The 16,483-nt window shown below is 41.5% G+C and overlaps 1 protein-coding gene across 1 annotated transcript in view; it reads left to right on the forward strand.

The window, feature by feature from the left end:
• RUNX2 (RUNX family transcription factor 2) overlaps positions 1-16,483 on the forward strand; it is a gene marked incomplete at its 5' end in the record, with an annotated part of 233,366 nt that continues 216,883 nt past the window's right edge. Inside the window, 3 exons of the mRNA XM_040473123.1 lie at positions 1-189; positions 9,019-9,175; positions 15,053-15,157. Of these exons, the coding sequence (XP_040329057.1) occupies positions 1-189; positions 9,019-9,175; positions 15,053-15,157 (451 nt within the window). The remainder of the gene's footprint in view (positions 190-9,018; positions 9,176-15,052; positions 15,158-16,483) is intronic.

Consider the following 16,483-nt stretch of genomic DNA (forward strand, 5'->3'; position numbering starts at 1 on the left):
GCGGCGGCGGCGGCGGCGGCAGCGGCGGCCGCCGTGCCCCGGTTGCGGCCGCCGCACGACAACCGCACCATGGTGGAGATCATCGCTGACCACCCGGCCGAGCTCGTCCGCACCGACAGCCCCAACTTCCTGTGCTCTGTGCTGCCCTCGCACTGGCGATGCAACAAGACCCTGCCCGTGGCCTTCAAGGTAAGCTGCGGCCACCCCCCGCCCCCGGCCGAGCGCCGCGGGACCTGCCGGCCGGCGTCCCCATACCCGCGGGTCCCGGGTCCCGGACAGCCTCTGAGTCCTCCTACCTTGGTGGCTCTGACCCGAGAGACCCCCGACTGGCTCTCCTCCTCCGGATCCCTCGGCGGGCTCCGGGCGCATGACCCCGCTCAGATCCTTCCCTCACCCACCTGTGCCGGCAGCCACCACCTTGGCCCTTGACCCCCTTATCCTTTCATTACCCCTCGTTCTAACCCACTCCTCTGAGCCGTCTCCCCTCCTCGTAGGAGCCCCTAGGTGCCCACTCTTGGCGCCGCCACCTCGGCTTATTCCACCCCGCCCCCATTCCCCAGGGGTGAGGAGCCCCGGCCTCCTCCCACGGGACTCCCGAGTCCCCCGCGCTGGGTAGCCCACCCTCCCGACACCGCGGGCTGCCCGCGCCGCCTTCCCCGGGGTCCCGCGCGCCACTACCCTGTCCTGTCCCAGCCGGACGCCCCTCCGCCCGGCTTGGCGCCCCCTTCTCTAACCCGCATGAGCCTCAGCGGCCGCGGCCCCTCCCGGACTCGTGGGCCAGTGTTCGTGGGGTGCCGGCGCCGGGCGTTCGCGTCCGGGGCGGGGCGCCGGGTGCCGGCTGCAGCGCGTGGGCCGCATGACCGGTGTCCAAGAGGGTCCCTGGCGAACCTAGGGACTCTGGGAGCGAGTGAGGGGGAGGCAGGACGGGGGCGTTTGCTCGGCTCGCAGACCCGCGCCAGTTCCCGTTACCGGGAGGAAGGCGGGGCCGCCAGGGTCGCCGCGCGCCCCGAGGCGGGAGAGCCCCGGAGTCCCGCGCGCTGGACCCTCGAGTGCGGGGAGGAGGCCAATGGAGGGGGCGGGGGCTCGGGCCGCCTCTGGGAGTCTGGACCCAGCTCCCCGCCTCGCCCCACCTGGGAGGGATGAGGGAAACCCGTGAAATGCCTTTGGCTCGCTCGCTTGGAAAACGGAGGTGAAAGTTTGCGGATTTCTCTTACTGGTACTTTTAAAGGACCTAAATCTCAAAGGGCCCTTCTGTTTCTGAAAGGTCGTGGGAGGCTCCGGCGGGTGGCCAGGGCTCGGAGGAGCGACCCCCGAGGCCTGAGAGCGCTCCCGGGGCGCCCGCGGCCTCCTCCGCCCGCCCCGCCGACCCGTTAGTTGGAGGGCGGGTGTCTGCAGCCGGAGCGGCAGGCAGCGGCTAGGCAGGTTGAGGGTGCAGGGTCCGAAGCCTCTCGCAGCAGTCGGATGGTTCTCCATGAGGCGGTCTAGGTTTCCCGGGACGGCCTTCGCCAGGGGGAGACGCGGAGCCCCCAGGGCCCGGCACGCACCGGGTTGATGGGGAAACGGTGAAACCGGGCAGTCCACACTCGCGGGACTGGACGCCCGAGATGGAGGGGGCGGTGAGCCAGACAGGGAGGAGAGCACTCCCAGGAAGACGCTTCCGGCCCTGTCTAGCCTCTGAACTTGGGAAGGTGGGCCTGGGTCCCTGGGTTTTGGGATCTGTGGAGATCAGGGTAAGCAAGGCCTGGGGGGCCGGGGGTAGTGAGGAATCGTGCCAGCCCCGCCACTGTGCACCCTGGGGCCAAACTCCCACAGGCCACTGGCAGTTCCCAGTTGTGGATCACCCCCCTCCCGCCGCCGCCCCACGCACCAATTCAGATTCCGTGTGTGGGTGGGGTGGAAAGGAAGAGGAGTCCAGGTCAATTAGAGCTGGTTATCTAGATGGGTCTTACATCAGAACAGAAATCAGAATGAATTGTTAAGGAAAGGGGATGTTGCATTCTGGGGCAAGTTTCATTTTGCAGTTGGTTCAAGAAATTGTGTTGTGTGTGTGTTTACCCTTCCATTTCTCCCTTTATAAACCACCCATTTTGTAGGTTAATGTTTTCCTCCTTGAAATATGAAAAGCTCAGAATGTATGTGAATTGTAGAAATTCGAATTTCCATAACAAGAGATGTCTTTTACAACATTCATCGTCCACAGGCCCAGAATGTTCTAATTCGCCTTAAGCGAAGAGTGGAAATTTGTTTCCACCTCCCCCCCGGCCCCCCCCCCCCCACCGCCAAACCCCTAAAAACACAAACAAAAAACCTGGATGAAAACAGCAAGTACAAATAGGTAGATATTTTGTCCCTAAATGCCACGTCAGGCATTCAAAATCAAGATATATGAAAATAGATGGGTAGGTACTTACATTTTAAAAAATACCGTTTAGGTGTTACGGTATTCTGCATTCCTTTTTTTCTGCTAAACATGTTCAATGTATAACTGTCTTGAACTATTTTCCTACATTTATGGTCCTGAGTTGATTTTGAGCCTTGGTATTTTGGATAGAAATGATCTTCTTCGTAGAACGCAATGAATTTGCATGGAACTTGACAGAATGCAGTGTCATTTGAGCTATTCTCAGATATTTTGGTTATTTTTAGGTTTTCTCATTACCACCCTTTAAAATGATTTTGAAAATAAATTGTTTTCTTTGCTACTAATCATCCTATTGTTAATTACAGAGCAGTTTTACTTCTGACCTGTAAGCAAAACCATAGATTATACATGACCATATTAAATTGAGTATTTTAATTCGTATTGATTGAAAAATAAATTGAGTTAACTTAAGACATAATTCGCTGTGTTCTCCAACCTCCATACCTGTATTTAACAAAATTTAGACAGAGGGTGATGTCTGAGATCCACTCAGTATACAAGTTTTGTCTCTGCTGAGAAAGATGTGTAGAGATTTGGAACATCCAGATTTTGACATTTTTTATTGTTTTCATCTGAATGTTAGTAAAAATGATCTCCCTTTACCTTTCTTTTGAGATAAAAGCCTGAGATCAGTAGACTTTCCACACCCTTGTAACGTAATCAAATACATCTGCAATGAAGAAATAATATGAAGTCTCAGTTTTAAAAGTGGTGACTGCAATTTGGCTATCATATTTAGCGCTGTGTACAAAGTTATTGTGTTGTTGGGTAGATAGTAGGTAGGTAAATATACCTAAAAAACACATACAGAACTTAATTGTTGAGAAATCTGGTATTCCAATTAATATATATATTGAGCCCATATTTTATATCTGTGACACTGAACTCAGCACTATAGAGAATCAGAAATGAGTTCAGTACATGGTATTTTGATGTGTTAATTTAAAATGATGCTTCAAAATGATATTGACAGTGTATTATATTAAGACATAAGTAACATATTAGTGTCGTTCATCTGATCTCGTTTTGGGATTATGCAAGAATACGTAATGATTTGTTTATATGCAGCATGTAAAACTGCAAAGACAACTAGTATGTTTTAAAATATGCAAAGTTGTTTATTCGTATTATATTTTAAACAAAGTTCTGCAGTTTTGTAATGTTCAGTCCTTCCAGGTGTCAAGGAAATGGAAATAAATATTTTTAACATTTCTTTCAGGTGTATCTCACTGAACGCTTAAAATAGTTAAGGGATACTATTAGAGGATCCCATGCCCTTTCTGTCCTAGATAATTCTAGCGACCAAAAAAAGAAAAAAAGAAAAAAAAAGCTTGCAAATTCAGTTCATTAGCTAATGGTCTGGTTAGAAATAGTGGAGAGAACATGTCAGCCTTATATCCAGTAGCACCCTTACAGTCAGAGGTCTGTCAGCATTTCCACCATGAAGCCTGGTGTTCAGGGTTTATAACTCAGTTGCTTTAAATAGCTTCAAGCTGAAACACTATGCAGAAGTTTTAAGTCCAGATGTATATTTTAAAACTAAAAATGGTGCAAGGCTATTGTGCTGTTTTAAGTTAGGGAACACTGGACTGTATACTTACCAGTATCATATGTTTTTCTGGCAAGGTTAAAGAAAGAAAACACATTTTTAGTTATATGATCTATTGCTCATAGTTAATTCTATATGTTTAATGATAACCTTTCGGTATTTGTCATAAGTAGAGTTTCAAAATGATGGAGCAATTTCTATTTGAAAATAATTTTTTTCAACCTCGTTGGCCATTTTTCTCTTCAAAAACAAGTATGCAACTAATAAATAGTTGACATCAGGGAGTTGTATTTTCCTAAGGTATATAATGATTAGGCTTTCTGTTTGTGTCTTTACGAATGTGATTATACCTAAACAAAGGAGAACAGATTATTAAATCTTTTAAAACGTGGTCAAGTCAACTATGCATTATTAAGTAGAATTATGTAAATTATGAGAGATTTCAAGTTGTGTGAGGACAGATGCATTTCTTGTGTTCTGCCTTTAGATGCAATATGAATTGAAGTTTAAAATTTTAGGACTGAATATATAAAAGGTAATTGAAACAAATAATTTTAGGAGGAAAATACATTTTTAAAAAATTTTAAGGAAACTTCTATTTGGAAACAGGCATGGTTAAGATATCTTTCATTATTTTCTCCCCCTTAGCATTGCTGTTTGTCTCCTTTCAAAACGCCAGCACATTCATTGTTAGATGATCCAAACCAGTTTGAAACATGGCCCATAAATTCCTCGCTTGTACTGATATAATTTCCATCAAATTTTTCTTTGACATATACTTTTTAAATTATGAAATGGTATTTTATATTGCACTTATTTTTTCTCTACAATTCAGTCAGGTTTTCCTGAATTCTAGGTTAAATTCTAAATATTCACTATAACATTTGTGAAACGTTTTACTAGTTTAAAGTTATCCTTAAATAATTACCATAAGAATTAAAGTTTTCCATTTTGCAATTGCTCCCTTACAGCTTTTGATTCCAAAGAAAGATTTGATCAGACTTTATCTTGAAAAATAATTATATTTCAATTTTGCTGCAGGTACAATGTGCCAAATGATATTGGTCTGTTAAGAGCAATTGATTGGTTAAAACTAGATTTCTGTCCATGGAAATGTCATAGGCAATTTTAATTTCCATGCAAAAATACCACAAAAACAATTTTAAGGGCCTGAGGTAATTCTCTATTGCTGTTTTTTTTTTAGGGTAATTCACAGATTTAGTCACAAGGAGTCTCATATAAAATTTCAGTAGCTTCTAGAGTTAAGTATTCTTTTACTTTATTTTGTATCAGATGGTTTAAATGCTAGTTATAGTGAGGTGTGCTAAATAAAGGAACTTTTTTCTCTGTTCTAAAATGTCAGGACACAAAATTACTTCCCTCTTCTCCCTGAAGTTTCTTGAATTTGTAGACTTTATATTTTAAAAACACCTAGAAATGTAATTGTCAAGATTTCATCACAAACTGTTCTTTGCAGAACGGATCTTTTGTGTTGGGTAGTATGGAAACAAATTTTAATGTGTGCTTACTCCTAACCAGTTAAAGAGCGATTTTTGATTGCTCTCTACCCCTTAAAATGTTTTCCATTGCTTGGGTTTGGTACAGATGAAATGTGTAAAAATTTCTTGATTCTTTTGGTTTTCTTTTAGATAAACACAGTTGAGAATCTCTAAGGGAAACTTTTTAGCTTCAGAGATCTACTTTTTTTTTTTAAAACCCTCTGACATATAATTATACTTCTGATTGATATAAAGTCAAATACAGTACTCCCTCCCTCTTTTCTTTCCTCAGAAAAACATTAGGCATCAGATTTGGTAGAGTGAATCGTAGAAAAACCCCCAACATATTTAGCCATTAAAACAGAGTTCAGCCATAACAGGAAAAGTTGTCACCATATTGTTGTGAGCATTTCATTTTTAGGCCAAGTTCTAAGCCTCATAGAAGACTCACACAATCTGTGATTACCTTTTTGTTTTGTTATTAAGTGGAATACGTAAAACATACCAATATTGAACGTGGTCATTATTTTGCTTAAGCAAAGAAAAGTGGATTTGTGTATTTCACTCTTAGGGATCTTTTCTTTCATATTTTTCCATATTGAATCAATTTTCCTTTTCTTCTAAGTAAAAAAAAGGCCATTATGTTAAAAATATGCAGTAAAATAATAATGTCCCAGAACTCTTGAAAATCTTTATATTGGGGCAGATTTCTTTCTTTCTTTTTTTTTAAATTTAGCCAGACAGAAGTGAAACCCATCAGCAGCCATCTTCTATCTCTCAACAACACCAAAAACAAAAACAAAAAAAAACCAAAAAACCAAACACAACACACAAAACAAACGTTTCAGGACATGAAGTAGAGAATTACATGTCCAATTGAATGCTTTTGGGATGCTTATAAGTGAAAGCCCATGTTTAGCACACAGCAGACTTGGAACTGAAGTTAGCCTCCTCATTTTACAAAAAGAACATCATTACAATTACACTCTACTTATATAGTATATTCTATATTATGTAGACTTGAAAATATTATTTCTAATTTATATTGGAAAACTGTGGTTCCTGGAGATGAAATTATTTGTGTGACATCATAGCAGATGTATAAGAGAGGTGAGAAAAAAGAGCGGCCTCTTGATTTTAGGTGCATTCATTTTTTTCCGAGCAGTACAAACCTTTCTGCCTTCGTTAGTATGCTTACTGGTTCCATATTTACTTTGACATCAAAAGCCACACGGCAGGTGCTAAAACGCGATACGCTGAGTGTAAAAAACTTTCAGATGAATACTGGCCAAACATGATCAGTTGTTTCAGTGTCTTCAAATGTTCACATTTTTGGCCTTGTGAATTCCAAAAAATTGAAAATCATATTGTGTCCAGTAGGAGTTCAGCATTACCTCTATTCCATAGCCCCTTGAGACATTAGATCAAGGGTGCAAGGAGGAAATCATGTCCTCGAGGGACTGGCCCCTGACCTGGGAGATTTCTCAGACTGAACAGAGTAACCAGGAGGATAGTCAGCAATTCCCTCTTCTCTAGGACAGAAAAAGTTGTCAGAAAACTAGTTTGATTGCAAGAGCATGTTGCTGTTACCGGGAGATGCTGACTCAGCCTTTAACTGGTTCTCTCTCTTAGAGTGTTAGCTGGGAGCCTCACAGACTATTTGCTGTGGGAGGTGGTGCCCTTCATGGAACCCTTTCATCAGTTTCTTTCAAAAGAATTTACCAAACACTTACTATGTGCCAGGTAATGTTTGGGCACTGGGCATTTGGTGGTGAGCAAGACTGATGAAGGCCCTTCCCTCATGTAGTTTCCAGTGTATAATCTAGTTTCCTAGGAGTGAGTCTCACCGCTTTGGTCTAGTATATCACAAGGATTAGGTAGATCACTAATATATGTACATGGAAATGAGGATCATTTGAGTGCAGCGGGGTGCTGTGGAAGTGGGCTCTAGAGGGAAGGCTATAGGATTTTAAGCTGAATAACGAAGCGTTAAAGAGGGAATGGAATTGAGAAACAGCCTAAGAGAAAAGCAAGGGCAAAAAAAAATATATATATATATATATTGACAACTTTCTTGCGTGGTTGGTTGTTTGCCTGGCCAGAATAGAGGCTGTGTAGGAGAGAACTGGGATGAGGGTCATGGGTGGGGAGAACTCAGCCCTAAAGCGTAGTTACGGTGTCTGTTTTATCACACTATAAAAAAGTTGCTTTAATGAGAGTATTTACAAATTGCATTGGGAGCATGGAATTAAATGCTTAGGTTTGCCTTGTGGAAATCTCGACAAAGGAGAGGGCCAGCACGAGGCGCAGAAGGGTCAGTGGGATATTTGCCAGACAGGCGAGTGCACATGGGTGTTATTATCAGAGACTGGTGGGCCACCTTAGCTGGAGCCATTGCCTAGTAACCACAAGGGCATCTGGAAGCTGAATGAGGAAGAGGCGGAAATAATCTGAATGTAGGATCCTGGAAGTTAGTGGAGAGAAAGGATATTATCGAGGGGCAGGGGGTGGGTAATGGATCAAGAATAGTGTGTCTATGTGACAGCGCAGCCTGTGCAGCCTGTCTCCCCCAGCGGCATTCCCTTACCAGGCTTCTTGTTAAAAAGGGGCGCCCGTTTGCGAGTCAGCTGACCTTGGTTGCCAGTGTGATCCCTAGCCCTGGAGTGGTGCAAATGTTTATTGACCTCAAAGACCGATTGTCTGGATCCTTCCTTGACTGAGTTCATCTGTTGCAGGTTAGCTGTTGAAGGTGAAGGAGGCATCTGTGTCATTCCAAAATGGCAGACGGGACAAGACAGAATCAAGTTTGGCCAAGGGTGTATTTTGGATCTGTACCACACTCATTTGTCAGCGACCGTTTTCGTTCTCGTTACGTACCTTTTATTCTGCACCTAGACTTTAAGTTTCTTGATGGCTTTGTCTGTATCTAACCCCGGAGTGGGCATTCAGTAATTATTTGCAGTGTGATTAACAGCTGAATATGTAGCCCAAAGTAAGGAGATGAAACGTAGTGCTGGATACCCCACCATATTTAGGCTTCCATACAGCCGGGAACTCTGAGATTTCATCCGAATGTCTTCTCCCATAGAGCTGACCAGACTTTCTTTTTTCAGCCTGTGATCTGGATGAGACCACACCTCGGGGCGCTCCAGGCTGCAGACAGGCGGTGCCTTAATATGTACGATGCAATCTGCAGATGGGGCATCAGCCTTCCTTCTGTGGCATAATTCCTATGGACAACCTAACATGGGGATTTAATAAAAATGTACATGTATTCTGTGAAGAATCCAGCAACAAATGAAGGAAACTTTTGCTGCCTTTGAAATGGGTGGACCCTGAAACGTTGGTCTGTTTGAAGTGGCATCCTGACCCGTATGCAGATGCTTCATTCCTGTCTGCCATTACTGGACTGGAGCACTAAATCCTGATAAGACACATCATTTACAGTGGGAATATAGTCTCAACATCATTTACACTGGGAATATAGTCTCAGTTTTGAAGCTTTTCTGATGTGCCATTATTGCCGCTGTGTTTCCTGTTTTATGTAGGTGGTGGCCCTGGGAGAGGTACCAGATGGAACTGTGGTTACCGTCATGGCGGGCAACGACGAAAATTATTCTGCCGAGCTCCGAAATGCCTCTGCTGTTATGAAAAACCAAGTAGCGAGGTTCAACGATCTGAGATTTGTGGGCCGGAGTGGAAGAGGTAGGTCTCTGATTTTTAATATTGATAGTGGAATAAACACATTAGGATCTTCTGAGGAAATGTAGGCTAGTGTGTATACAAATCAGCACCTTCTTCTGCTGAATAGAATTACTGAAGGTTTTATTTAAGTATGTCCAGATGAAGTTGAGTGTGTTTTTGAGTACTCAGGCCTTTTTCATTTGTTTTATGATATTGAAAATTCAAACAGTGTTTTCAGAAAAACTGGTCCCTAATTCCACTGGGCGTGAGCACATTAGGTGGAGAGAACAGTTGGAGGTTTAAGTTCTGAATTATGAGATGCCAAATGGCTGAATAAATTGAGTGGCAGAGAAGAAAGAAAAAAGAATGCGATGGATCAATTTCCTGATAGTATCAATTTTGTTGTAAGTCGTAGCAAGGACAGCCGGCCTAATGTTCTTCACTTATCTATCACGTTACCTCCCTATGATTTAACTTACTCTTGTAATAAGATTCTATTTAAAAAAAATCATAGTTTTTTACAGAAGCCTGTACACAATGATGTGTTACGCATGTCAGAATGACCGTATAGAGTTGCCCAGACACACGAGTGATTAAGACTAAATAATTCCCACATTATTTGAGGGTCTCCCCCAGCCGCATCCATATTCAAATATTGGGAGTCCTTAAAAAGATCATAAAATAGAAAACAATTTCTTTTAGGATTCTCATAGCTGTTTCATAGGGGGATTAATGTTTTAGAAAATAGTCTCTAAGGAGACCGACATTTTGCCTTTTATTTTTCCCGTGGAGAGAATTTTAATAGTCCTTCATGAGAAGTATTCTGTTCATTTATGTATTTACTGAATCTAATATTTCCATTTTAAGTGTTTCGATACGAAGAGAGAAAATAGACCACTTTAGGACTGAGGTGAAATAAATTATAACGACCTATGGAAGGACTTCTACCCAGGTTTGAATTAGGAAATAAGAAGCATCAATTTTTAAGCCATGTCCGATAATTGCTCTTTAGTTTGGATCAGATGTCATATTATTACCATTGTAAAACCTTGATAAGGGAAATTCAAGCAAGGCTGTTTCCGATGAGTAGTTTTAGTTTACTTTCTAGGAACAGGGCCAAGAAGCTGTACTTTTTAACTTAAAAAAAAAAAAATGATGCATGCTAATGAGATACTGTCACTGAAAGGTTGTTTGAAATAAAATGAGGCTCAGAACCTCTGGTCGACTCAAAACTAAAGGGGTTATCTCTGCATCAGGTTTAGTTTACTTTCATTAAAAGAAAAAAAGACACATCCTATCTCACTGTTGACTGATTGGGTGTCAAGTGTATATTCTTTTTTATTTTTTATTTTTTTTCTGTTAACTGGTACAGGTCCACAGTACAATAAAAGTTTCTCTTTTTTCTAGTAGGAATCAAGAACAATTTGAACATGATGATTTACCTGCATGGTCTGAATTGCATCTTTCTTCTTATGTAACCTTATTTTGTTTTTAATTAGAGTAATGAATTTCTGTATGTAAAAGACTGGACACTATACCTTACAGATTCAAGCTAGTGTTTCCATTTACCTTACCTTTGTATTACATAGATGCTGCATGACTTTTCTCTGATCAATTTGAGTAGAAACTATGGCAAAGTGATAGTGTACTTTGTAAACCCTCAACATATTTATTTAAGAAACTTCAAAGAGAAACAAAGGGTGTGCACTGTTTTACTATATTGGCTTTCTGAGTTTTGGCTGGTTTCCCAAATAGCAATTTTTATATTTAAAAAAAAAAAAAGACAGACTTAACTGCTTGCAGACTTTTCACGCATGGAAGATGAAGAAAGCTTCTTTTGATGAAGTGTAATTATGTCCAAACAGAGCTGACCCCCTCCCCCTATATTTCTTATGATCTTAACTGAAGAAAGTAGGATTTTTCCTTTGAAGCAGCCGGGACTTGGTGGAGGATCTGAAATGCTACAGTCTGTTGCCAGAGGCAGGATGGAGAAATTGGTCCAGACTTGTCTTCGAGACTTAGATTGGGGGTTGGGGGGGGGGGAGCGGGTGGAGAGAGAAAGAAAAATTGATTTATCACTAATAATAGATTTTTATATCATGGCATGAACATTATGTGAAAGGAAACAGTAATATGAAACTAAAATGAAGAGGAAAAAAAATAGCATTGATAAGGGATACCATTCTTTGAAAAAAAAAAAAAAAGGGTCAGTGTTTCAGTGGCAGGAAACCCTTTAACCTGCCTGTGTACCTGACCTGCTTTCTAAAAAAACTCTTTCCGGCTTCCTCTTTGATTTTCACACTTCTGCATTCCTCCTCAGTTAGGAAGTCTGGATCATCATCACGATGAAGATGAAAATACCATTGTATTTTTTTTCCCCCCAGCCATTTAAAATTTCTCTTTTGAGTAGCCTTAAAAAACGACAACCAGCAAGTTTCTTGAATGTTAACACTTTTTCTTTTCTTTTCGGTGGTAGAGATATAAATTCTCAGAAATCGAAACACAGTTTTTAGATTTATAAGGGAGGCACTTCACTACTGACTTTGACATTATGGGTTCTCAGCTGACTTTTGAAAGTACTTTGAATTAACAGTAGAGCATCAGTGACACTTGTATTAAGTTAGGAGTGGCTTAAGGTTTTTAGTTGTCTTTTCCTTTTTTCTCCTTTATATTTTCAACAGAAGTCTGTGTTCGCTATTGAAACAGAAATATTTAGTCCTTAAAAGTTTTCTTGGGGTGCTTCTTCACTTTCCTATCAAACATGCTGCTTTCAGTTTAAAAGCATTTGTAAGTACCTGCACTGTGCAGAGCAGGGCACTCTATCAATCTAAGATGGAATCCTTGCTTGAAGTCTTCCCCTGTTGACTGTTCCTCATAGCCTCTCAGGCTAGGTTAGAACTGTCTTTCAATGACAGGTCCGATGTTTATCTCAAAAAATAATATGTCTTAAGGACATAATAATTTGGAAGTAGTTCCTAGATGAAGCCAAGGGTGGTAGCTCAGTTGTCTCATGAGCTAGCTCCCTAACTAGGAGCCTGCATTTTTTAAACAGAAGCCTGAATTTTTTTTTTTATCACTTATGGAAAGTGACAAGCAGTGGAATTTGGTAAAAGCTTTTTTCAAAAATTTTCGGAAAATGTAAGTAAATCGTGAATACTCCTGTAAACATTTGATTTAGGAAATTGGTTATTACTTTTAAGGTGAACAACCAGTTGCTTCGTTGGGTGGTAGTTTCTGGAAGTTTCTTGAACATGATGTTCATGTTCCTTCTGAATGGGCAATAAGAGGTAGAAGGGACCTCCTTGATTTTTATTCCCGTTGTTAAAGTACATCTTGTTCCTCAGGATTGGATTTAGCAGATCGTAGTCGTACTTAAATGCCTGTTTCTCCCCCCTGCCCCCAAACCCACCTGTTTTGAAAAAGAAATGTTTATTGGTAATGCGTTGAACATTTAGATGCTTCATACTCACAGAATGAATTTTATAATTGGCTTTTGTTCTTATGCAAGGTGTTTGAATTTGGGAGGAGCATCGATGACTTTTAATAGTCTAAGTAAGATGTGAAAGTCTCAAATAGAAGTGTTCCCAGAACCAGTTTTTGACAAATTCACGGACTGTATTGCTAGCAAGTTACTTACCCTCATTAAGGACAATCGAGACCTATACATCCTTGATTTATTAAGATTCACGACATGGATGGCAACTGCCTTCCAAGCACTGTCCTTGCAGGATTGCAGTCCTGGCTCATGGACCATTAATCTGACCCAGAATGTCGTCTTCTAGGGTTTAATATAAATTGACTTTCAATCTAGGGAAACAGCCCATTCACTCCTCCAGATCTCTACATTGTTTTGAGGTCTTGATCTGGATCCAGTGGCTTCCTAGTCAACATTCTAATCTCCAATTCTATAGATTCTGAGTTTTTTGTAATTAGCTTAGACTCCCAGCTGCCTTTTTCTTCCAGCTAGCCTGAATGTTTATAATAAATCCTCTGGTTCCTACCCAGACAACTGCATTTCTTAAACCCATGTAACATTCGATCTATAATGGATGAAATATGATAGATCAGTGATACTTACAGAATTAATGCTTTCATCATCCTGGCTGAGATACTACATTAGTGGATTTATATTTACTGTTTCTTGGTCTTATAGAGCTTATTGGGGCATGTGTAGAAATAAATTATCGAATTAATGGTTTAGGATGTTCTCTGACAAAGAAGAACACTGATTTTAAACTCTGGAAGACCTGGGTTCAGACCCTGATTTTTTTCTTCTTATTAGTTGTGTGGTTGAATTACTAAGCCTCCCTGGGCTTTGGTTTCCTCATTTGTGAAATGGGGGTGATGAACCTAACTGGATACGATTAAAATGAGATAATGTAATTAATATAATTATCTTATAGATAATTAAATGAGATAAAAAGGCTGGCATTTAATAGTTTTCTAATCAATATTCATCTTTTGCTGTCCTCCCTCCTCCCCCATTTCTGTTTTTCCTCCCCCCCCCTTTTTTATATTGGCCATGGAAAAGCATAGCCAAAGAGACTTAAAACTATATATATGGAGTAACAAACGATGTGTGTCTTAAACATATTTTAGGAACTTACATGGTCTGGGTTGAAAAGAAAACCCATTCACTAGATTTGACAGCCAAAGACCTGTTCTACATTAAGCCTTGTATATAACCTGTTCCATATTAAGCTTTGAAAAGATTGCATTAAGCTCTGCATTGCTACATATTGTTTAAGATTTGTGTTTTGATTTAATACCCTCGAGCTTTCAGTAGAGGGAAAAACAGTCTCTGACCAAAAAACAAAACAAAATGAGCTGTTTCAAGGTCTGTTACAGGAGCAGGCCAAATGAATACTCTGGCCTGAGATCGCTGAAGGTTTTATTGAGTCACTGTTTCACGCCCACCTTTTCCTGTCTTGTAACAGTTTGCAGTTTTGACTATCTGACATGACTAACCGTTGCAAATCTAACTGATTACAACTGTCAGTGAGTCTGTGTAGCAGAGTCTGGTATCTTCTTCTGGAGAAAGCAAACATCCGATTCTGCTACCAAACTTTTCTGTCTTTCCCAACCCCCCACCCCCCATTCATCACCTTCAGCTCATTAATTTGAAACATCAGATGTAACATTTCAATGAAGCACACCCTCTGCTAAAAGCAAAAATTCGTATTTATATTGGGAGATGTCATATACATTTAGCAAAACATAAGTCACTGTCAGGGAGTTATTTCAAGACTTAACAGCAAGGATGGGTGTTTAGGGAAAGGGGGTGGGCAGGGAGGAGAAAAACTTTGTTCCAGTAATGATGAAATCATCCTACCACAGGCATATTAAGGCCAGGACAGGAGACACTGGCTCCTGTTAAAATGATTCCCATAAGAACCGTCCTCTTTCATCTTCTTATTGTAGTGCAGTTAAGCAAATGAAATGCTAAAGCCATGTGAAGTAAATAACATAATCAACAGTGATTTACTATTGTTCTCTCATGGGGTCATGACCTAATCCTAAATAAAGACGTCTAAAATTGTCTGTGTTTGGATGTGTTCCTGATGTTGGAGAAAACTGAAAGGAGGAGAACCTTCCTCAAGTGGACCAGAGTTTCTGTTTTCATTACAACTGTGGCCACTGAGCAGCTTTTCTGGGAACCGGAGTCCTCTTGTATAGCGCGGCGATGGAGGCGATGACCCACACACGCCATGTGTGTGATCACTGTGTAAAGTGGCCGTCCCAGGCTTTCTAATTTAGAACAAGGAGTCCTGACCCCTGTGTTGGTTTCATGAGCTCCTCAGAGATGCCAACGCGCAATTTCTGGACGTCTATGCTGCTCTGTTATCATCGGTACTGTCTTTTTATATTCACTATGGATTTTCCCCTTTACATCTGCAGGCAAGAGTTTCACCTTGACCATAACTGTCTTCACAAACCCTCCCCAAGTAGCCACCTATCACAGAGCTATTAAAGTTACAGTGGATGGACCCCGGGAACCCAGAAGTAAGTACTTGCCTTCCTATTGGAGATGGTAACAGGATGTGTGGAGACCCCCCCCTTCCCCCCCCCCCAGGAACAAATCCCAAGGAAGTTAGTGCTACTTTTACGTAAATGGTTTCTTTGCAGAGTTTGCTACCTGTGTTTACCTGTGTGTATTTTCACGAGGGACAGTTACTCGAACTTCACAGTTGGTAGAAAATCAAATCACACTTTTGATTTTGCCACAAAATCGCTAAGGCCTACACCGCTTGGGGACACGAGTGGACAATTATTCAGTCACTGTAACTCCTTGCTAAGGCATTCTGCTCCCCCACTGCACACAATAGACAGGGCAGAAGAGACCCATGAGAGCTGAGGAAGAAAACAACAGTCTGCAAAATCTTGAGCTTAGTCAAAAAGCATTTGCGTGTGTTTCCCATGGTCTAAGAATGTGTCTTAACTTTTTAGCTCGCCCACTCAATTCCCTTTATAAAGAGCACACTGCTTAATTACAAAGAATTTATTTGCAAATGATAACTTGCTTGATTGTTACAACACTGTTGTTTGGTCATGTTCTGGTAATTGTTATAGATAGTTTCTTTTAACAGATAGAGTCAAACCAGGTTTAAATCAGCCTTTGTGTATTTGTCTGTCTGGACATCCAGAAGGTTCATCCAGCGTCTCTTTAAGGTAGTGCCCATCATCCATTTGGGCCAATCAATATGCATTTTCCTCCTAAATCTAAATTGAGACAGGCTTTCTCCGCCCCCCGCCCCCCAAAAACCTGATTTGATCAAACTTGGTACAGCACCATTTAGACATATTTAGAGATTAAAGATTATTTGATATATATAACATGAAAAATTCTGTGCCAATGGAAACATATTGAACTCTGCCTTTGATGAGTGAGCACATTGGAGTCCTAGCTATTGTGTTTAGAGAGTTTAATTTGGTTTGTGATGCAGGTACAGCTGGCAGAGTATTTGTTGTATAATGATACATCTGTCTAGACAGTAAGAGTGACATTTCTTCTTTTTTCCTAAAACTGAGAGAAAAGGGCTGGTAAAGTTTTCCTCTCCCCAGGTAGCGTGTCTTTTAGGAGTGGGAACAGACTGTCTCTTCTCACAAAGGCTGACTGCTTGTCTGAAGTAGGGAGGTTTCCTGCCTCAAAAGCCAGTCTTTGAGGTTTTTCCTTTCTCCTCCTTTCATGTGTATTGCTTCTTCTCAGTTCACAAGGTCGGGTCACTGCTGGCTCTGTTTGGTTTGCGAACGGTCTGTTGGGCGATTGTCACACACCTGTCTCCAGTAGCCCCTAATCTCTGGTTCTAAGGTCCAAGACCGGGGCTGTCT

This window comes from Herpailurus yagouaroundi, unplaced genomic scaffold (genome assembly GCF_014898765.1).
Source record: "Herpailurus yagouaroundi ecotype Mexico unplaced genomic scaffold, PumYag 139, whole genome shotgun sequence".
NCBI classification, from domain to species: domain Eukaryota; kingdom Metazoa; phylum Chordata; class Mammalia; order Carnivora; family Felidae; genus Herpailurus; species Herpailurus yagouaroundi.